General features: G+C 43.2%; 1 protein-coding gene across 7 annotated transcripts in view; it reads right to left on the bottom strand.

Moving 5' to 3' along the window:
- The window catches only part of GPR155 (G protein-coupled receptor 155), a 54,795-nt gene that overhangs the window by 20,750 nt on the left and 10,290 nt on the right, over positions 1–23,755 (bottom strand). For 6 of the 7 annotated variants that reach the window (XM_077319671.1, XM_077319668.1, XM_077319667.1 and 3 more), the window contains exons 2-5: positions 13,612–14,092; positions 5,457–5,856; positions 3,281–3,446; positions 991–1,146 (exon numbers count right to left, since the gene is read on the bottom strand). In XM_077319671.1, the coding sequence (XP_077175786.1) occupies positions 991–1,146; positions 3,281–3,446; positions 5,457–5,856; positions 13,612–14,053 (1,164 nt within the window). In that variant the 5' untranslated portion in view covers positions 14,054–14,092. Of the gene's footprint in view, positions 1–990; positions 1,147–3,280; positions 3,447–5,456; positions 5,857–13,611; positions 14,093–23,364; positions 23,483–23,755 lie in introns of those variants that run through there. The other variant, XM_077319669.1, reaches the window with a different exon arrangement.

The following is a 23,755-nucleotide window of genomic DNA, read 5'->3' as shown; positions in this document are numbered from 1 at the left end:
ACCTGTGGTCTTCCAGATGTTCATGGACTACAATTCCCATGAGCCCCTGCCAGCAAATGCCACAGGTTGACTACCCCTGCATTAAGTATTAAAACTCGGCTAGACTTCACTGGAGTTAGCCACAAAATGCACTGGAATTTATTGAAATGTTTTATGGACGTCTGAGGTTTTAGTGTCTGTATTTCTGAGGGCCAGTTTTTAGATGTTCTTAGTATATTGGCCTGTCAGAATGCAGTACAGTTGTACCCAGCCAAATTTACCTATGTTTGAAGCCTCAAACTCCTTCATCTTAAAGCAGCCAACCACACCAGATGTCAGGAGAGTGAAGCTAAAAGCATCAAGACACCCCTTATTTTATTGTACATGCAAGAGATTATGGGACGCTGCATCCAAACACAGCTTTCTACTTGGGACGGCATGTGGTAAGAGAGCCGCGTGGGCAATCTTCACCCACATGCTTTCCCCAACACCCATACACAATGTAGCTGTGCAGGAAAACAGGACATGTAAAGCAGAGCATGAAATATGCTTGGTATTTTAAGGACAAACTGGTTTATTGGATTGACTGTTCTCCCTATGCCCCACGCAGGGTCTTGAGCTCTGTGCCTGCTAATAGGCTGGAGATCCCTGGTCCATGGGACGTTTGCTTGCCCTCAACCTGTCTGGTGGAACGAGCTCCCAGGAGAGGTGAGGATCCTGACGGAACTAGCAAAGTTCTGCAGGCCTGCAAGATCGAGCTCTGCTGGCAGAGGCTCATGGGAATTGCAGTCCATGGACATCTGGAGAGCCACAGTCTGGCCACCCCTGGGAATCCCCTGTTCAAGGCAACAGTTCCATTTCCCATTATCCAGCAGACATTAATTAATTGTACAGATATTCTTCCAACTCATTAAGCTAGATTACATGATAATACCAATTTTCTAGCATGCTGCCTGCATTCTCTCCCGGTATACTTCTTTACAACAGTAATGCAGTCAAATTGATACTTACCAAAGAGACCAGGCTGACAATACTAATATCAAAGCTAACATTTTGAATTGAAGATGCCAATTTCTTTGGATCCATAGAGGGAATAGTTAGCAGCCAAGCAGAAACGTACATGATGGGGGCAGACACAAAAGTGCTAATGACCATTCCAGACGTTATCTGCAATCAGAAAACAATATGACAGACACATTTTAAAAAATCGTTAGTTACTCAAATTGTCAGTGATGGTTCGGTTTCCTTGATACCTCGCAGGACCGTGGTTCTCAATGTGGGGATCAAGGACCGTGTGGTGCCACAGTGGTATTGCAAAGGGTCAGCAAATCTGTATGCTTGGTCAGATCAGTACTGTGACTAGTTCAAGGTCATTGAGCTAGCTGCCTGTAGAGGAACAGGGAATCAAACCAGGCTCGGCAGATTAGAAGCTGCCGCTCTTAACCACTACAGCAAGCTGGCTCTCAGAAAGGTCTTAGAAGTGTCTCAGAACACTACATTTTCTTGACAAAGGAACTAATCTGGCAGAAACACAAATATCACACAATCCTTCATGTTATGTACGCCCACTGCTGAATGCCTGTTTCAAACACAAAGAAATCTCCCCTGCCAAAGCTGCAACAGAAGAAGCAGCCCATGAATCGGATATGAGGGGAGCCTGAGAAAAGGTGTGAAGCAGAAGAAATAATCTGCATGTAATGAAAACAAACAAAACTGAGATGACTCAATAACTGAGGCACCAGTAGCCAGGGCTTCCATCAGAGAACCTGTGAACTATCAGTAGCTTGACAGCCAGTGCAGATATATCCTGCATCCCCTAGAGCAGGGGTAGTCAACCTGTGGTCCTCCAGATGTCCATGGGCTACAATTGCCATGAGCCCCTGCCAGCAAACGCTGGCAGGGGCTCATGGGAATTGTAGCCCATGGACATCTGGAGGACCACAGGTTGACTACTCCTGCTCTAGAGCTGCCTTTCTCAACTTCTTTACCATTGAGAAACCCCTGAAATATTCTTCAGGCTTCGAGAAACCCCCGAAGTGGAGCGATTGTGCAGAATAAGGTTGGGAAGTATAGCTGTGTACATGTTCACCTGGGGTCCCTCCCCTCCCCACCCCCTCCAGGCCCATCACTGGCCATTTTGGCAGGGGGGGGGAGGAGTATATATGACCATATATAGTCATATCAGACAATAAATGCTTAGGTAAAGTTAAAGGTAAAGGTATCCCCTGTGCAAGCACCGGGTCATGTCTGACCCTTGGGGTGACGCCCTCCAGCGTTTTCATGACAGACTCAATACAGGGTGGTTTGCCATTCCCTTCCCCAGTCATTACCATTACCAAATTTAAAAAATATATTAACTCCCACTCATTCAGGAAACCCTTTCAAGGCCATCAAGAAACCCCAGGGTTTCACAAAACCCTGGTTGAGAAAGCCTGCCCTAGAGTGGCCACAGAAAGACAATGAAACTATCTGCTCTAGATTTTTTTTTAAGTAAAGATTTTCTGTGTTGCTTAGATGATAGCACATGTTCCCTGTCTTGCCGTGGTGGCCAGCAGAGGCCCAGCCAGGGCAGGCCTGTGCGTAAGGGAATAGCTTTGTGGTGCTGCAGAGTCGAATGGGGCATTTCTACACCCCCACGATGGTGGGATAGAAGCATGCCACTATCCCAGGATCCCTGTGCCACCTCCCCCCCAACACCTTTCGCACCCCAGAGTTGAGCGTGTGCACACACAACTCCGGGGCGGTCTGTGTACACTGGGTGATTTCCTCACCCGTGAGTACATGGTCTGAGTGAGGTTTGCCATGGTCTTTGTTGTATATCAACATTGAGAAACTCATTTTTAGCATATCTTGTACACTGCAGACTATTTAGTCTGGGGACGTTCCATCGAAAGACTAAATTCAAGGCCTATGTTTTTAAGTGAAATTGTTTTAATTTTATATTGTTTGTACTCAAAGCCTCGTGGTATCTAACTGCTTCATGGATGGCTTCATTTCTGGTAGTCTTCTAAATCCATGTTTTGTTTCTAAGACAAGAAAACCTTGCTAACATGCTAGGAGGGGAGGCGCAACACACAGATAATTCCAGTTACTTCTCATTACTCCGAAGTAGCTCTCATTTTGAAAAAAAACCCCAGCCATCCCTGATCTTTGGCTTCAAGGACATTCAGCTTCAAGTTAGACTGCAGCCTTTCCCTTGGAATTGCCTGCAAGGAGGCAGGAATTCCTGCCTCAGAAACTGCTACTGATTCTTAGTCATAGTGGATACTCTAATCCTGAGTTACAGAGTTCGGCCACATACAATTTCTACTTCCATGTTGAACTGCGTTGCAAATATTGCCACGCCAGGAGCGGATGGGAAGACCCCGTAAAGAAATGCATAGTTTGTTAAACTGGTGTGGTTGGTTAAGCTGTTGCTTTTGTCCAATAACGCCACCAATTCCCTGCAGAGAAGCGGCATCAACAGTCTGAAAGGAAAAAGGAAACACGGATTATTTCACAGTCTGTCCTAATTGCTGCCTGCCACCTTAAGCCAAGTTCAATATAGGAGTCCTTGAATAAAACAGCAAAGGAAGTCAGGGAGGAGAACTTCTTGACCTCGTGTCATCTTTGACTGTTCTAGGGTCACAATTCAGCCCTAAGGGCAGTGATTTCATGAGTGTTCTGGATTATAGTCCGTGGGCGTATTAGTTGCAAGAGGAGGGAATGAAGCAAAGACTCCCAAAGGAATGTAGCTTGCCTCTTAGGTTTCTCAAGGTATTAATGAACCCAACGATCTATGCAAAACAGAATACTGAACACTCAACCAATTCCTAACAGAATAAATCAACTCCATTTCTCTTCTTGCGCTGAGACAGTATTGGGTTTCGAAAACATTTACGTAATTCCCAATCTACTCACACCCAGCCCTTTATCCTCCCCTGATGAGCAATTATTGTACTCAGAATTCAAACCCGTTTCATACTTTATACTGCAGATATTTTTGTTAGCACATCCACGGTGTTCATGGGATTCACGCTAACATTTAGTAAGAGTTTTATGACTGAAAAAGCAAATAGATGTTTTGGCTGCAAAATATGTTTTTCTCTGAATATACAGTGGACATGCCGAATTAAAATATTAAATTGGAAATGAGTACAATCCCCTGTACTTTTTAAAAAATCAGATGTTTCTGCAAACCTCTGAGTACCCGAAGTTAGAAGAAAGATTTTTTTTTAGTTTCCATGTGGACCCAATCTGTGGATGTATCTGTCCACACATGGAGGCCATGGATGGCTAATAGTATATAGATGAGGAATGCTTACATTTATGACCAACTTCTGATGTCAGTGACTTGTATTTCAGAACCTACCAATCTAAAATCCTAACATAAAGGCAAGGATGAGCAAAAAGGTAGATCACGGCCCAGTGTTTGACTGCTGGACATTGCCTGGGGCAGTACCTGGTTCAGCGGTGTGGCTCTCCAGAGGTCCACGGACTACAATTAGGGGCTTATGATAATTGTAGTCCATGGACATACAGAGAACCATACTTTGGCCATTCCTGACCTAGTTGTAGCTGAGGTTCTTGCCAAAAGTGCTGGGCTAAGGGATCTTTGGCATGTACCTAGCTCACACTTGGGACCTGAGCACAGTTAAGCTAAAAACACACACAAATATGCGAGTCCAGCACAAAGTTAATAACATTAATCAGAGTTTTATTGCTCATGTTGGATTACAACATGTCTACCATTTCTGCAAGTGGAAGGGGGGGCAGTTTTCATTAATTCCTCCTGTCTGCTGCAGATCTCCCATTTCCCCCTACTTTCTGCTCAGGAGGTTTGGGATTGCAGTGGCAGATGAGAAAGTTGTGCTTCACTAACAATGGATACAAGCCACTGACATATGTGGTACGTCCACACATGCTGAATAGTGCACTTTCAAGCCACTTCCAATGTACTTTTGTGATAGTTTGCAAGTGCATTTTCCCATTTCACAAAGTAAACCCAATAGCAGTGCTTCGCTAACAATGGATACAGGCCACTGACATGTTGTACTTCCACACACTCTGAATAATGCACTTTCAAGCTGCTTCCAATGCACTTTCGTGACAGTTTGCAAGTGCATTTTCCCATTTCACAAAGTAAACCCAATAGCAGTGCTTCGCTAACAATGGATACAGGCCACTGACATGTTGTACTTCCACACACTCTGAATAATGCACTTTCAAGCTGCTTCCAATGCACTTTCGTGACAGTTTGCAAGTGCATTTTCCCATTTCACAAAGTCAACACACTGTAGCAATGTGCACTGAAAGTGCTTTATTCAGTATGTGAGACAGTGCCTATTAGACATGCCTAGCAGGGTACAACGTTGCAAACATAGATCAGGCAACAACATACAAAAACCTAGGGGAAAACAATTCTCAAATTATTTCCAGTGACCCCAGCTCAGAGGAAGGCAAAAACCACAATAAGAATGCATGAAAATAAAACTTACAGTTTAGCTGTAATAAGAAGAATCAGTGCAACAAAAGTACCCTTTGTCAGTTTCTTTATCTGACCCACCATGGTGAGCCCCAAATAAAAAAGTGCTGAGCCAGAAAACGAACTGGCGAGTCCATCAAGGAAGTTTTCCAGATATTCTGGAACCTTTTGGGCAAGAAGGAAATTTGAGGCAATTCCTATGAAGACCATAAATACAATGGGGTTCTGTAACACGCGGAGGAGTCCAAGTCCCAGCAACTGGATCTTGCTGACGGAAGCAGTCTGAGTGTCCCTGGATTTCTGGATTTCACAGAAGATAAATCCTAAGGGATTTAGCATCATAAGAGATATCGGTGCAACCAGGTAAATGTACTGGAGATATTCTGGATATGTGGTCTGATATAAAGCTTCAACTAGGGGGAAAGAAGTTTAAAAGAAACATACAAAATTGTTATTAACAAGGATTTTCATAAAAGCAATTACACAGTGACAGTTCCATATTTTGCAATATAAAGTTTGAATTAAACAGCACAGGCTCCAAAGTGTGTTCATTTGCTCGTGGAAGCCTCCCAAGGTACATGGAGCATTCCTATTAGGCAAGCCATCTGAATTAGGAAATTAAAATATTGTTCAGGGAGTGTGCCGAGTGCACAAGTGTGCAATCTGTTGCACACTTGTTCTGCTGCCTCCCAATTGGGTCTCCTGAAATGTACAAGTGGTTATTGCATTTTGCCTCTTGTGGCCATAATAGTTAAGAGGCAATAGTCTAGCAAGGGATTCAATAGTCTAGCAAGGGATTCAACAAATCTGTGGATACTTAATTGAAGACATGAACAGAAAACAGATCTTTCTGCAAACCTGAGGGTTTGCAGAAAAGTCTGCAGAAAAATGACACCCTCACCATATATGGGGAGTTAAAAACCCCAAATATATACACAGTTTTAAGAAAATAATGCTGTCTTAGCAGCATTGTAGAGGTTGCTAGGCAACCACAAAAACATTGTCAGACTTCCAGCCTGGTTTCTGTTAATAAAAGGAAGGGAGAGGGGGGAAGGGCCCTTTCCAAGGCTGTGTTAGCCTTTGAGGGCAATCTGATATCACATGATTTGTATGAGTCACCCAGGAATGGCTGCTTATTACTTTTCAACAGTAGCCATCCCATAAAAGCTAGTAATTAAAGTTTCAGACTAGGATCTGGAAGACTCAGGTTCAAATCCCCACTCTACCATGGAAACTTGCTGGAATGATCTTGAGCCAGTCATACAATCTAAGCCTAAACTATTTCAGGGTTGTTGTTACAAGGATAAAATAGTGGACAGGAGAATGATGTAAGCTGCTTTGGGTCTCTATTGTGGAAAAGGGAAAGTGTGAATTAAGTATAAATGAAATAAATCCAGCAGACGAACGGGGGCAGATTATGGTAGGTTGGCTGGTGCATTGAAAGGAGAGGAGGAAGTAGAAAAAGAGGACAAGTTGCTGGGCCTTTCAGCGAAGAGAAAGAGGAAATAGTGGTGGTAGGTGGAAATGAGATGTGTCTTGCCAGTCATAGTGCATTCCGCCCTTGTCCATGACTAATCACGGTTTTATTGCAGAGCCGTTGCTTGATATCATATTGTTTTTTACAATTTACAGATTTGTAAGATAAGACAGGGTGGGAAGGCAGCTGACATGCTGTCTGAACCTCTGACCATGAGGCTGGGAGTTCAATCCCAGCAGCCGGCTCAAGGTTGACTCAGCCTTCCATCCTTCCGAGGTTGGTAAAATGAGTACCCAGCTTGCTGGGGGGTAAACGGTCATGACTGGGGAAGGCACTGGCAAACCACCCCATATTGAGTCTGACATGAAAACGCTAGAGGGCGTAACCCCAAGGGTCATGACTCGGTGCTTGCACAGGGGATACCTTTACCTTTAAGATAAGACAAGACTTTCTGGCTCATTTTTTTAAAAAGAGGGCAGGACAGAGATATTCAAATAAATGAAAGAGATCCATGGGGTTTTTTTGCTCCATCAGACGGGTCTCATAAACTCCTCCAGTGCTGTGTATATATTGTACATTTCAGAGTAACAGAGGCATTACTTGTTTCTGTGAGAGTACCACGTTCCACACGAACAACCCAGCCCACAGCCTTTTCTGCTGGACACAGCCCAAATAACTAATTGCCTCTGGAGAAACATAAGGTATCTATCACACTGTGCCTGTTACGAAGTGTGCCATCTTAATGGCAACTTCAAGGAGATCACGCAAACACAAACCTTTTTCAAAGAATGCAGGACTGGGTGTACGGCCCACGGGTTGGAACCCGCATTAATGTTTTAAGCTTGCTTGTATTTTGAGTAAAAAAAAATAAAAATAACATCATTAATTTGGGTTGTCTGTGCCCTTTATAAAGCTCACATCTCCTGTACCTGGTGTTAAATTGTATAGCACACATGGCCTGGCTTGACAATTTGTGTCAAACCTTTTTTTCGTAACAAATAAGCCTGACACTTCTGATAGGCCCAGATCTCAAAACTGAGTACCTGAAGCCATCCCTGGGCTCCAAGCACGAGGCCACCGACTTCTACCCTATTAATTCTGCCCACCAGTAATTGTAAGAATGATTTATGATTCTTGGTATTTTGCTGCTATGACCAGCTACTAAGACCACTCCTTAGGCTACCTGAGAATTCCAAACAGATGCTGGTAATAAAAAGGCCAGTGAGGTTCAGTTTCAAGGACATAAGTGACTTAAAGCAGGCAGGACAGAAGATGAACCATGCATGCAGGAGGCAATATCTGCTAAGAAAGAGAGAAACAGACTGAGCCTGCTAGAGAGAGATAAGGTACTTCAATATGCCCAGTTCTAGCACAAGGGTCTGCCCTAGAGCAGAAAGTGTAATTGAATCACCAAACCCAGGCAGAAACGATTAAGGAGACGTTTTTGGTTTAAGTTTGTATGTCAGCTTAAATTTTTTTTGGGGGGGGGGGTTATGTATAAATAAGGGTCAGCAACTGAGGGTCTTGTGGTTAAATCTAGCCCACTAACTAAAAGTGACAGACAGTGGTCAACCTAGAGTGAAGAGAAAACAGCATCTATGACAATAGAGCTTGATAGCAGACCATTTAAGGGGCACTGACCCATCATGCCTGTTTTTTCCCCCGTCAGGTCACAGCTGACTTAGGGTGACTTAAGTAGAGCCAGCTTGGTGTAGTGGTTAGGAGTGCAGACTTCTAATCTGGTGAGCCGGGTTTGACTCCCTGCTCCCCTACATGCAACCAGCTGGGTGACCTTGGGCTCGCCACAGTACTGATAAAGCTGTTCTGGCCTCTCAGCCTCACCTATCTTACAGGGTGTCTGTTGTGGGGAGAGGAAAGGGAAGGCGAGTGTAAGCAGCTTTGGGCCTACTTCAGGTAGAGAAAAGCGGCATATAAGAACCAACTCTTCTTCTTCAGTAATATCAGGGCTCTCTCAGCCTCACCCACCTCACAGGGTGTCTGTTGTGGGGAGAGGAAAGGGAAGGCGAGTGTAAGCAGCTTTGGGTCTACTTCAGGTAGAGAAAAGCGGCATATAAGAACCAACTCTTCTTCTTCAGTAATATCAGGGCTCTCTCAGCATCACCCACCTCACAGGGTGTCTGTTGTGGAGAGAGGAAAGGGAAGGCGATTGTAAGCCGCTTTGAGACTCCTTCGGGTAGAGAAAAGTGGCATATAAGAAACAATTCTTCTTCTTTGTGTTTATGGTGACAAAAGACTTAGTTTGTTGCCTTATGGTGACCCTGTGGGGTTTTCAAGGCAGGAGAGGTGGCTTGCCATTGCCTGCCTCTGCATGGTGATTCTGGACTTTCTTGGTAGTCTCCCATCCAAATACTGACCAGGACTGACCCTGGGCCATGCTGCAGTTATGGAATTTTATTTACTTTATTTATATATTATAAACACACACACATGGCCTTTCTCCAAAATCGGGCCCCAAAACAGCTTACATTGTTTTCCTCTCCTCCATTTTTTCTTCAGAAATAAGGGACAGAGATGGTAGAGAAAGTCCATTTCTTCCTCTCAATACAAGAATTCTTGGGCACTCAATGAAATTAATGAGCAGTAAGGGCCTCTTGTGGAGCAGGGTGGTAAGGGAGCCAACATGCTGTCTGAAGCTCGGACCATGAGGCTGGGAGTTCTATCCCAGCAGCCGGCTCAATGCTGACTCAGACTTCCATCCTTCCAAGCTCGGTATAATGAGTACCCAGCTTGCTGGGAGGTAAACGGTAATGACTGAGGAAGGCACTGACAAATCCACCCTGTATTGAGTCTGCCAAGAAAACACTAGAGGGCACCCCAAGGGTCATACATGACCCCGGTACTTGCACAGGGGATACCTTCACCTTTATCTTTAAGCACAGCACAGTAAATACTTCTTAACCCAAGAGTAATTAACATGTGGATTTCCCTGTCTCAGTGGTAGCAGCTACAATCATGGGCAGCTTCAAGAGGGGACTGGATAAACATATGGGGCAGAGGTCCATCAGGGGCTATTAGCCACATGGTATAAATGGAAGACTATGTGGGGAAGTGATGCTTTGTATACTTGGTGCTTGGGGGGCAACAATGGGAGGGCTTCTGGAGATGGACCCTGTTGCTGGACTTCCTGATGGTCACTGGCTTTTGGCCACTGTGTGATACAGTGAGGAACTGGATGGGCCATTGGCCTGATCCAATATGGCTTCTCTTATGTTCTTTACTAGTGGTCAATTCAGGAATACAATGGGTGCTAGGTTGGGGTGGGGTGGAAGAATTCTGCGGACATCCTCCCCCTCTCCCCAGGACCTGGAAAGGCTGCAGGCAGCTGTTAGGGAACTCACCAGCAGGGGCAGCTCTCACGTGGCATGGATCTGCAGCCTCCAAACCTCAGAGGGAAGTGGAAGGAGGAGGGGGTGGTCAGGGGTGGGGGACAGAAGGACAGACAGGCAAGGCAGTTGGAGGAGGAGGCATTCAGGGGCGAGACAGCCGCCCTGAGTGGGTGTTAAGTTGAGTGGCACTGAAACCATGAGACACACTCTTCCTCAAAGTCCTTACCAGAAATATATTATGTGGAACAGATCCCTGTGAGGTAGGTTTGGTTGTAGTGTGTGACTGGTTGTGAAAGACTATCAGGAGCTAATGCTAAAAGAGTCTAAGAACCTTTGGGTAACAGGCTGTTCAAATGGAATTCTGTGGAAAGAGTCAGTTAAGAAATGACAGTTGGGAACTGACATTTGAAGATGAGTCAGTTAAGCACTGACTGTACTGTGTATGGGGGAAGATGCTCTGTAAGATACTCTGAGCTCAAGCTAGGTGGGGTCATAAAAGTCAACAGCAAAATGCCGAATTCTACCAACCAAATGTTTGCAGGATTTGCAAGTACTGATTTAAAAAAAAAAGAATCAGAGACATTTATTTTTGGCAAAACAAATCCTGAAAAAGAAACCATGGGAAATCTGTAATTGGAAAAATAATTCAGCCCTTGCTAAATAAATGGTCGGTGTATCGACCACTTACACAGTTTGTGCTCTTTCAAAGCCAACACGCATAAGTAACATTGCTGAGAAACTGGTGAGGAAGGACACAGACCGGGTACTCTCATACCAAAAATTATAGGATAACTCTTTAAAATAATACTATCGTACACCCAACCACAGGCCTCTTGTGGCGCAGAGTGGTAAGGCAGCAGAAATGCTGTCTGAAGCTGTCTGTCTATGGGGCTGGGAGTTCGATCCCAGCAGCGGGCTCAAGGTTGACTTCTGAGGTCGGTAAAATGAGTACCCAGCTTTCTGGGGGTTAAACCGTAATGACTGGGGAAGGCACTGGCAAACCGTATTGAGTCTGCCATAAAAACGCTGGAGGGCGTCACCCCAAGGGTCAGACATAACTCGGTGCTTGCACAGGGGATACCTTTACCTTTACCTTTACACCCAACCACAAAGCTCTAAAGATCTAAGGCCACTGAAGTTTTCAGAAGGAAGGCTGGCAATTTTTGCTGATTTCTTCCTCCAAATGCAGACCTTCACTTTGCCCACATCCTGGTTTTTGGGGATCCACTGAACATTAGAATAATAGAGTTGAAAGGACCTCGAGGGTCATCTAGTTCAACCCCCTGAAGAGTGCAGGAAATTCACAACTACCTGCCCACCCAGAATTACCCCAATTCCATGTGCAGATGATGCCCCCGCTTAATCCTTGGCCAGTTTGGCCTGCAGGAAATTCACCTCCTGATCGCCAAGTTGTCATTTGGACATGCAAGGAACAAATTTTGAGTAACACATTTTCAAGGTCAGGAGTAGATGGCCTGTAGCAGACTGGGAAGCAGGGAATTCTTGCTACATGAGGTACACAGATCAACTCAATACATGCAAATAGAAGGCAGAATACTTCTTAACTCTAGAAACGGAAAAAACCCCAGCTTTAATGAGTTTCTTTACTCAATACTTTACTCCACAAAAGCAAGCATATCATTTTATTTACCGGTTTGCCCACTCAGTGTAACAGGAGTTACTCAGAGCATTTATGTTATCAGTTGTATTTAAAGAGCATGCAACAGAAGCTTAATTACGCCCTATTAAGGATTATTTAATTATGACCTCCAGAAACCACCCAGATAAATCCAGTCAATGTGTTCTTTTTATTTTCCACTGGAGTGTCTCAGCTCGCCTATCCCAGTCGAGGACTGTGACCTTCTCATAAAACAGATTAACCATTACTTGCCCTTGCCCATGGATAGCATAAACAGAGCTGCCTCTTATATGCCACTTTTCTCTTCCCAAAGGAATGTCAAAGCGGCTTACAATCACCTTCCCTTTCCTCTCCGCACAACAGACACCCTGGTGAGGTAGGTGAGGCTGACAGATCCCTGATATTACTACTCGGTCAGAACAGCTTTATCAGTGCTGTAGTGAGCCCAAGGTCACCCAGCTGGTTGCACGTGGAAGAGTATGGAATCAAACCTGGCTCGCCAGATTAGAAGTCAGCACTCTTAACCACTACACCAAGCTGGCTGTCTTAGAAGCCACAAGCGTACTATCCAAGTGAACTGGTATAAACTCAAAATAAAAGTTTTCAGTACTTATTAGGGTAGTGGGATGAGTAGCCCTTCCCTGAGGGTAATAGCTCCTAGTACAGGGGAGTGATCCCTGTCAAGTGATTCAGCACTAAAACTAGGGAAGTGGGATGAGGAGCCCTTCCCTGAGAGAAATAGCTGCTAGCCTGTCAAGTGGTTCTGAAGTGCCTGAATGTTCCTGCCTCACCAACTTAAGTATATTTGAGACAAAGAACCTTAGCAGCAGAGACTGCCAAGAATCTTCTCTCCTCAGTTTTAAAGACCTGTTTATGAAGCTAAATAGCAATCTGAAGATGTGAGAAATGACTCATGAAAGCTCATACCTGCCATAAATTTTGTTAAGTCTTTAAGTTGCTACTGCACTCATGTTCTTCTCTGCTATAGACAGACTAACATGGCTACACATCTTAAACTGCTACCAATTTGTGACTATTTATTGCCTATAGTTATACCAAGTTATTGTTGCCTTCTCACCAAGTACTAAATCAGACACCTACCTGACCTTTGCTCCTAAAAATAGAAATAAAGTAATTTGTTAGTTTTGAATCTTTGAGCCTCTCACAAGCCATTATCAGACAAAAACGAAAGATTTTACCCAGTCCCAGTTCCCTATGCTGCGTTAGCATATCTCAACATACATTTAAACAACTGGGTGGGACAGGCAGAGAAATAAAGAAGAAAGCAGAGGGGGCTGCTCAGACAAGGAAAAGATAAAGGGAACCAAAGGGGACACCTTATAGCAGATTTCAAAAGGAAAGCATGCCTGTCCCCAAACAATACGCAACTTGCAATTCTCGGATAAAGTGTCAGATAGTGCTGGAAAGATACTACACTGATATTACAACATCTTCAAACAATCCAGGGAAGCCCTACTGAAGCCAGTGTGGCTGAGCACCAGTTAACAAAGGTCTTATTTGTGCCAATTTATTTCATGCTAATGGAATGTATTCCTTTCTTAAATTCAGATAAGTAGGTATTTCATAAGCAGACAGACTGGTGTGTTTGCTGCATACATAAGGAGGGCATCTGCATTCCGGGCATAACCACGTCACAAAGTAAATGTCCAAAGAAATACGTTTTTAGAAAAAAATGGCTTCTTACCTATAGGATATCCTAGTGCAAAGTCATTGCTCTGAGTGGCAAAAATGGGAAACAGCCCAGCCTTGCTAAATCGCCTCGCTGGAGTAGCTACCAACAGTGTTAGAATGCAGACTAAGAAGAATACCGATGCTTTGGCAATCAGGATACCGTAGAGGAAGGACCAATTCACGTGGAAAAAATTCAGGATGACCATGTTCTTGAACAACAATGCTGGGAGAGCAAAGCGAGAGACAAAGTTTCCTAGTCCTTTAGCCTGAGTTGACGTGATTATGTGGGCTCGGCCAGCGATGTATCCACAAAGGATTATGCCAAAGCACTGCAACAAAGCCGGGAAGAGCTTACTGATGGACATTGACGGAGGACCACTAGTGAAGTTGCCGGTGGACATGTTGGCCGAAGAGAGATTCCTTGTGCCAATTTGCATGAAAACATCCATGATCATTCACCGCTTGCCCCAAATATGCAGCATGTGGATCCTGAGCTGTAAAACATGACAAGAAAAGGTAGAGTTACTCTTTGGAGAGGATGGTACGTTTCACCAATTATCCTAAGTCATTCCTACTAAGGATTTGCACGGCATCGTCTGAAGTGGCCGCTCCAGCCCGCCGCAGCCAGCACCTCACCACGGAGAGGGGGGGTGCGTGGCCGTGCACCCCCCCCCTGCGGTGAGGCACTGGATGCAGTGGGCTGGAGCAGCCACTTTGGACAACGCCGTGCACAACCCTAATTGCTACCACAAGCACTTTCACTCATCCCCTGGTTTCACACATCCCCTGAATATTTATCTGGCGCCAATGGGACAACCAATCTCATCAGATCTTGGAAGCAGGGTAAGTACTTGGATGAAAGCCCACCAAGGAAGACGCTGTAGAAGGAAGCAACAGCAAACTACTCACTTCTCATTTGCACTGAATGCCAGGCTCTGTTTGGCATCAGCATCCTGTCACGTTCAGTACTGTCTGAATGCTTATGTTCTCTGTGGGAGGGAATTCTGTCATGCTCCCAGTCAACTTCTCAAATAAACAGGCTTGCCATCTTTAGCAAAAGCCATTTATTGAAAGGAACCAAATTAAGCTCATGATACTTTTTGTTAAGACTAATTTGCAATTTGCAAACAGATCGATAGATTCCCCCGTCGACCTTGCCTTCATGTCACATCATGCCACCCCATTTCAGAGGGTACCCTCCCCGTTTCACCCAGGTTTGACCACTAACCACCAGACTCTGTGACTCTAGGGACGGTGTTACAGATCACGCTGGAGCTTCCTTTCCTCCCAATACCCCTCTGTCAACAGAAAATTAACACATAGCCTATACAGAGATCAAAGTGAAACTATAAAGAACCCCATTCTCCCAAACATTCCCAAGTTCACCAAACAGCCACTCCATTCTCCCCCCCCCCCCCGTCCCACAGAGGACATAAGAATACAAACAGTAACAAACAAGGCAGGATGCTGATGCCAACACAGATCCTGACACTGAATACCCCTTACTGGAGTCACCCTAAGTCAGTTGTGATTTGATAGCACTTCTGTTCCACATAATATATTTCTGGTAAGGCCTTGGAGGAGGAGCGTGTCTCATAGCTTAAGTGCCACTCAGCGCTTAACACCCACTCAGGGCAGCTGTCCCGCCCCAGAGTGCCTCCTCCTCCAACCTGCTTGCCTGTCTGTCCAGTGGCCAGCAAATCGCCTTCTGTCCCCCACACCTGACCACACCCTCCTTCTTCTACATCCCTCCGAGGCTCGGAGGCTGCAGATCCCTGCCGCGTGAGAGCTGCCCCTGCCGGTGAGTTCCCTAACAGCTGTCTGCAGCCTTTCCATGTCCTGGGGGGAGGGAGAGGCTGTCCACAGAGTTCTTCCACCCCACCCTCCCAATCTAGCGCCTATTGTATTCCTGAATGCAACAGGCTTGGCCCCTAGTATATACATAATAGGTCATTGAGAACGGAAGGGGTGAGATCCCTGCTAGGAAGGGTTGTAGAACTAGACTGGGTATAAGAAACAATAAAACTGGGTGTGTGCGTTTTGAAAATGTATGTGCCACCTTTCTACCGCAACTGGAAGAGGGCATTCAAGGTGGCTTGCAGTAACGACAAACACAATATAAAAGTACATTAGACAGTACTAATGAAATGCAGCATCGATGTTTAAAAGTTATGAAGCCAAACTAACATGTAGGCGGGTGGATGGTGGTGGAAGGAGAGAAAGAATAGTCTTCATTAAAAAAAAAAATCAAGTCAATGTAACAGTGTAATCAACATTTGTAACAGGGTAATGAACACCAGAGGACAGGAAGGCCTGGAGGATCATTGTCCATGGGGTCGCGATGGGTCGGACACGACTTCGCACATAACAACAACAAATAACAAATGAACACCAAGAAAAATGGGATAGGATTCTGTGATAATGATGCAAACAAGCAATTTTTCATATATGTACTCCATGCCTTGGCCTCTGGAAAAGTATTTTAAAAATATATTTATAGATTGACTTTATTGATTTCATCCAAGACCCCAAGACTGCTCAGTTACTAAACCCGGGTTGTCAAGGAGGGTGACTGGAACACACCATGGTATTAGCAAGGCCATAAACCTGAACTCTTACCATAGCAATGTCATAGCTTGGCTATTATGCATGGATGGTACAATTATGTCTCAGTATAATAGAATATACTAATTAGGTTAAAGACCAAAAAGGAAGAAACCCCTACAAAAGAATGCAAATTGGGGTAAGAACAAAGCATTATTACAAATAGTATAGCAATTAAGTTTTGGTTTCTCTGATGTTTACAAAAGTTAGTTGGTGTGACGTGAGTTTTCAATGGAGTTATCTCAATAACTTGTGTACTGGGCAGAAAATAATATCAGAACATTACATTCAAACTATTTTCCCCGAGTAGAGTTGCTTTCGGGCAGGTCCAAGATATACTTTATAAAATATAATAATTGCATGCCATCAAACGGAAACCAATTCATGGCGACCCATGGATCACAGGGTTTCAAGGCAAAATATGAGTGGATGTCCTTGGCCACTGGCTTCCCCTGTATAGCAACTCCAGTTTTGCTTGGTAGGCTCCCACCCAAGTACTAACCACGGCAAACCCGATTTAGCTTCCACGCTCTGACAAAATTGGGCTAGACAGGGCTATTGGGGCTGCTGAATTTTATAAAACCCATACTTTAATGTTTTTCTTTAAAAAAACGAAAGCAGAAGTTCACAGAACACTGAACTTCATAGTGCTTGTAAAGAACTGCACACAAGCATGGGTAAGTGTGGAGAAAGCATCCCAGTAACACTCAGTAATCACTTCTTCCAAACTATTCTTTTGGTTTCTGTGGGTGAAAAGTGGGGTACAAAAACCAGCAGCTATTCATCCTCTTGACTTTTCTATATTTGTTGGGAGGGGGGGTGGCTGGATGGAGCATTCCCCACCCTTCACTTATATGCAAGTCAATAGGTTTGTCCAGATTTTGTGGTAAAATTGGGTGCCTCAGCTTATATGCGGGTCGGTACCTTCTTTTCGGAGAAGCATAACTCTTATTCAAGAATTGACCATTGCTGGCTTTCAGAAAATATGACCCCTCATGTTGTCAAATGTGGATATTTTACCCAATATCTATCTATCTATCTATCTATCTATCTATCTATCTATCTATCTATCTATCTATCTATCTATCTATCTATCTATCTATCTATCTATCTATCTATCTATCTATCTATCTATCTATCTATCTATCTATCTATCTATCTATCTATCTATCTATCTATCTATCTATCTATCTATCTATCTATCTATCTATCTATCTATATAGTTATATATATATAGTTATATATATATAGTTATATATATATAATATATATATATAGTTATATATATATATATAGTTATATATATATAGTTATATATATAGTTATATATGAGAGCAGGGATAAGAAGATGGAGAATGAACCTTATTGTCCTTTTGGACAATGAGCAAAGATTGTAAAATCACCAAACAGTTATAGTTCTTTCAAATAAACACAACAGCTAATATGAAAAGCTCAACAATCTGGGGAGCGAGTAAAGCCTTTGTGAGAGGCCAATTATAAATTGGATATAATTCAGCATTAAAGGAAAAAAAGGAGGCAAGAACTTAGAATAATACTGGATCAAATACAAAGTCTAGATGCCCACCATCAAATGTCAAAATCCCAGGCAATATGGAAGCAAATAGAGTATTTAACGCTACAAAGAAATATAATAGGGACAGAAAAAATGAAGAAAAACCCAGATTTTTTAAAACAATTTTTTAAAAATCTGTGGATAAACCAGGAAAGTGGTTAGCTTACAGGCTCTGAAAAGAATCAAAGAAAACAACTATCTCATGGATGAAGCTAAGTGGTAAAAAGTACTGCATTGAGAAGGAGATACAAGAACGCTTCCTGAAATTTTTCCAAAAATTATATAAATCAGAAGGCCAACATGGAGATGAACAGTGTGGCTCTCCAATAGATTATTTAAAAAACACCTTGATTAAAAAGTTTACCCCAGAATGTTGAAGAATTTTAAACCAGAAGGTGACCACTAAGGAAGTGAATGATGCAATGAAAGCAATGAAAACTGGCAAAGCTCCTGGACCAGATGGTTTTATTGCACAGTATTTTTTTAAAAAAGATTCACGTTATTACACACATCCCTTCAGCATTTAATTAAGGAAATTATGGAAAAACCAGATTGGTTTCTCCTACAAACATGGGAGCAAGCTTTCCTAACACTGGTTCATAAAGAAGGGCTGGATCCACAGATTCCCCACTCTTAGACCCATCTCTTTGTTGAATGTGGATTATAAAACCTTTGATAAAATCTTGGCAGAGAGACAGGTGCATAAGTGATGCGATTCATAAACACCAGACAGGCTTAATGACCAAAAAGTACATGAAAAACAATATTAAGCTGGTCTTAAATGCAACAGACTACGCTAAAAAAATTCACAGACAGCTTTTGTTTTCTTAAGACACTAAAAAAGTATTTGACAATGTTAGATGGGTCTTTTTACAAGCAACTCTACAAACTAAGGACCATGGAGAACACTTCCTGAAACTAATTCAGCAAATATACCTAAGGCAAGAGGCCAGAATTTTAGTTAATGGAATTATTACTGAAAAATAAATATCCAAAAAGGAACTAGACAAGGCTGCCCCCTCTCTCCTTTATTATTGAATCTAGTGATAGTGATGGAGACTATAGCAACCAAAATATGAACCTCAATGGAACTACCAGGAATACGGATGCCAGGCAGTGAAGAATTCAAGATAAGAAGCTATGCTGATGATGTAATATTGATGCTGACGTAACCGAAAGTTACTCTTCCTAAACTAATCAACTGCCTGGAAGACTTTGGAACAGTTTTGGGATAAGACCAAAACAAAGATCTTTTTGATAGCTGCTACAGAAGAAGAGATCAAAGAATTGAGACAAAGAAATGAATGTGAGATAAATCCAGATAAAGTTAAATACTTAGGAGCTTATATTGACAGAACCTTACAATGTTTGTTTGAGAATAATTATTAAAAAGTATTGAAGGAAATACAAGAAGATCTACAAAGATGGTCTTAAATGAACTTTTCGTGGTCTGCAAGGATGGCAATAGCCAAAATGAACATATTGCCAAAATTTAATTTTTTGTTTCAAGTCTTACCAATAGGTGTTCAACATAAGATTCTACAAAGTTGGCAATCCCAAATTAATAAGTTTAATAACTTTTAGAATAACCTTTAAAATTCTACAAGATAAGATGAAAGGAGGGCTAGGTGTGCCGGACTTAAGACTTTATTATAATAAGGCTCCGGCATTAATCTGGATATCAGAATGGATTATGAACCCGCTAGCTAGAGACTTGGCATTCAAAAAATATGGATTAGTTATTTACGGTCAATGATGAGAACTTCAAAGAAAAAAGACTCAGTTTTGGAGAAGTGACCTATTGAGAACATGGGCCGAATAAAAAAAGACAATAAGCTCAAATCCTTCGATGTTAAAATCACCAGTTGAAGTGTATTTGAACAAGATTCAACAGAAAAAAATACAATGTTTAAGATACAAAGATGCTGGCCAATGTGGACCAAATCAAGAGCTGGGATCAGCTCAAAAAAGAAGGGGGAAATATTCAATGGTTTGAGAATCTTCAAATAAATGCTAAGCTTAAGTCAGAATTGAGCAGTTCCATTATACCAACAGGAACAATGACTGAATTCAAGACGACAGTTCAACAAGATAAGCCACATATGCAAGATCAAATCTATAAACTACTAGTGAAATATGAAACGGAGTCAAGTCAAAAATTGTATGGTCAAATGTATGCAAAACTTGAAGCACAATGAAGGATTAAATGAATGGGAACAATTATAGGGTAGAAAATATTAAACTTACAAAGTGTCAAACTTTGAGAGAAAATTGGTATAAAATGCTTTATAGATGGTATATAACCCCAAACAGAATCAGTAGAATGTCAAATAAATATGATAGAAAATGTTGGAGATGTAATGTTGCAATTGGTTCCTCTTATCATACGTGGTGGAGATGTGGAAAATTTTTTTTTAAATTTTAGTGTGCGTAAGTTGTTGGAAGAAATGTTGTGTTGTAAATTCATGATGTATCCTGGTTATATGCCACTGACTGTACCAACAGACTGTACCTGTGAAGGCAAGAGAGGTTTTCTTACATGCTACTACTACCGCAGAGCCTCTTGTGGTGCAGAGTGGTAAGGCAGCCGTCTGAAAGCTTTGCCCATAAGGCTGGGAGTTCAATCCCAGCAGCCGGCTCAAGGTTGACTCAGCCTTCCATCCTTCCGAGGTGGGTAAAATGAGTACCCAGCTTGCTGGGGGGTAAACGGTCATGACTGGGGAAGGCACTGGCAAACCACCCCGTATTGAGTCTGCCATGAAAACGCTAGAGGGCGTCACCCCAAGGGTCAGACATGACTCGGTGCTTGCACAGGGGATACCTTTACCTTTACCTTACTACTACCGCGAGACTTTTAGTTCCCCAAGGTTGGAAAAAAACGGAACTTACCTGCCATGTTTGATTGGATGGAGAACTGTGTAAAATGTCAAAAATTAGTAAATCAAAGATCTGCTGAAGAATTCCAAGAACACTGGAACTATTTTATGGCTTACATTAAAAAGTAGTGATTTATGACATGTATATTAGAAGATAAGAGAAAACATCTGATGGCAAAAAGGTGAAGTTTGGTACGACTGTTCATATGACGCCTACTTTCTTTTCTCTTTTCCTTGCAATATCAATAAAAATAATACAAAAGTCAGTTTCAATTTCCTCTTACAAACTATACTCCCCAATAATTGCGGCAACCTGTCCAAAGTACAACCATGTCACAACTGAGCGTCATAAATCAGATGACAGAGAGATCCTTTGTTCTTTTTCAAAAGATGGTTGGCAATTTAAAATGACCTGTCCTGCTTCCATTTTGAACGTTCTACAACTATACTGCACACCTTTTTCATTTTTATTACTGTTTTATTATTGGGTGGTAACACCAACAACCAATGGGAAGCTTTCTGTAACTAATTAAAGAGAAGTAAAATGGAGGAGCTCTGATTTTTAAAGGTTTCTGTTTATAGCATGGGTACAGTTGTCAGCATAAGAGCCTCTTGTGGCGCAGAGTGGTAAGGCAGCCGTCTGAAAGCTCTGCCCATGAGGCTGGGAGTTCGATCCCAGCAGCCAGCTCAAGGTTGACTCAGCCTTCCATCCTTCCGAGGTCAGTAAAATGAGTACCCAGCTTGCTGGGGGGTAAACGGTAATGACTGGGGAAGGCACTGGCAAACCACCCCGTATTGAGTCTACCATGAAAACGCTAGAGGGCGTCACCCCAAGGGTCAGACATGACTCGGTGCTTGCACAGGGGATACCTTTACCTTTACAGTTGTCAGCAGGTGCAAAGGAGCAAATTGAAAGTGACAATGGCTTGAACCCAAGCCTGGGTGCCTCTCGGTCCTCACACCTTTTGCAGGTGAGAAGCACTCAGCCTCATGGGTCTTCAAGGTTAAATACGCACAAGCAAAGCAGACCTTTGTTAAAATGTATAAAGGCTTATTGAATAGCCTTAAAAAACCAGACTATTACTATGCAGCACAGGTTCTACCACTTAGCTGCAAAGAAATACAAACACTAACTTTCTTCCTCAGGCTTTCTCAACCAGGGTTTTGTAAAACCCTGGGGGTTTCCTGATGGCCCTGGAAGCGCTTCCTGAATGGATGGGAGTTAATTAATTTTTTATTTGTTAAAAATTTCTTAAACATTTGTTGGGTGATATGAACATATGTGGTCAAGTTGATGCACCCCCCCTCCTAAAATGGCCAGTGATGGGCCCGGAGGGGGTGGGAAGGGGAAAGATGGGTGTATACGCATCTATGCTTCCCAACCATAATCGACTTCTCAATGGTAAAAAAGTTGAGAAAGGCCGTTCTACCTAATACATCCAAATACCTGGGAGCTTTAGGCATTTTCTATGCAGCTGTCCATCATGATGTAGTATAACATAGCAAAAGAGCACTAGCATGGTAGAATCAAAGTTAGTATGGCTTCTCTCTGGCCTATAGCCTTATTATAGTATTTTGCCCTATGGCGTTAGGTGGTCTCTTAAATCTCATTAGGGAGCTCGCTTGATGCAACTCTCCAGAAGCTATTACCATTCTGATCCCTCCCCTTCAATCTAGTTATACAAACACATGTTCTCACGATTAGACAATTACCACTTTCGTGAATCCAGTCTTGAAAAAGAAAAGCATAGTTTCCTGACCCTTGGGGTGACACCCTCTAGTGTTTTCTTGGCAGACTCATTACAGGATGGTTTTGCCTAGTCATTACCATTTTACCCCCTAGCAAGCAAGCTGGGTACTCATTTTACCGACCTCAGAAGGATGGAAGGATGAGTCAACCTCGAGCTGGCTGCTGGGATCGAACTCCCAGCCTCATGGTCAGAGCTTCAGACAGCATGTCGGATGCTTTACCATCCCGTGCCACTATAGATATTTTATTTGCAGTAACCTGACTCTTGCATAATTATTGGTATATTAGCCAACTTACTTTGTGGTTGGCTAATAAAATGTCCAATGTGAAAATTAAGAAGCTGCAGCATTTGGGTTATCTGAAATGTGGCCATCGTTCTAGTTCTGTAAGGCAAATCAAAGTTTTTCGTAAGAGTTTCACTGGGTCTACAATCTACACTTTCTCAAGAATGGCTGAGGATCTAAATTAAGACATCTGAGCATGGTGTCAAGTTGGGTGTGAAGAGGCAAGCCAAGTTTGGCCTTCATGTTGTCCAAAGGACATCATCATTTTGTGTCAATTATTCTTGGAGACAGTCTACTTAAGGGCAGAAGGTTGTCCAGCATCTTTGGGTTTTGTGGTGCTGATTATAAAAAATCAGGCTTACTCAACCTCTTTATGTGATCGCTACAGTGTGCAAAGAGCCTCTGGTGGCGCAGAGTGGTAAGGCAGCTGTCTGAAAGCTCTGCCCATGAGGCTGGGAGTTCAATCCCAGCAGCCGGCTCAAGGTTGACTCAGCCTTCCATCCTTCCGAGGTCGGTAAAATGAGTACCCAGCTTGCTGGGGGGTAAACGGTAATGACTGGGGAAGGCACTGGCAAACCACCCCGTATTGAGTCTGCCATGAAAACGCTGGAGGGCGTCACCCCAAGGGTCAGACAAGACCCGGTGCTTGCACAGGGGATACCTTTACCTTTACCTTTACCTTTACAGTGTGCATGGCTCTAGCAGAGGATTTTTCTTCCATGGAAAGTGTGCCTGACAGAGTTTAAGGTCCCTTGGTTTGGCAGTTCAGATTCCCAAGCCTGCTCTTCTAGAACTAGCAAGAGGTTTGGAAATAAAGAGAAGAAAAAGGATGTCAGGAATGCCTTCAACATACCATCAATTCCAACATGCAGAAATATGTTTTGGTGATCTAAATCAGTGGTCCCCAACCCGCAGGCCGCGGCTCCTTCTTCCCTCCCCCCCCAAAGCGAGAAGCTCGCGGCCTGGCAAGCTTCTCGCTTCGGGGGGGGGGGGAGGGAAGAGAAGCTTGCCGAGCCGCAAGCTAATCGGCCGCTTTAGTGGCCGATTTGCTTGCGGCCCGGAGGGGCCGG

The sequence above is a fragment of the Paroedura picta genome, chromosome 2, assembly GCF_049243985.1.
Source record: "Paroedura picta isolate Pp20150507F chromosome 2, Ppicta_v3.0, whole genome shotgun sequence".
Classification (NCBI taxonomy): Eukaryota; Metazoa; Chordata; class Lepidosauria; order Squamata; family Gekkonidae; genus Paroedura; species Paroedura picta.
The sequence above is the reverse complement of the archived record's forward strand: the minus strand, read 5'-3'. Positions and strand labels throughout refer to the sequence as shown.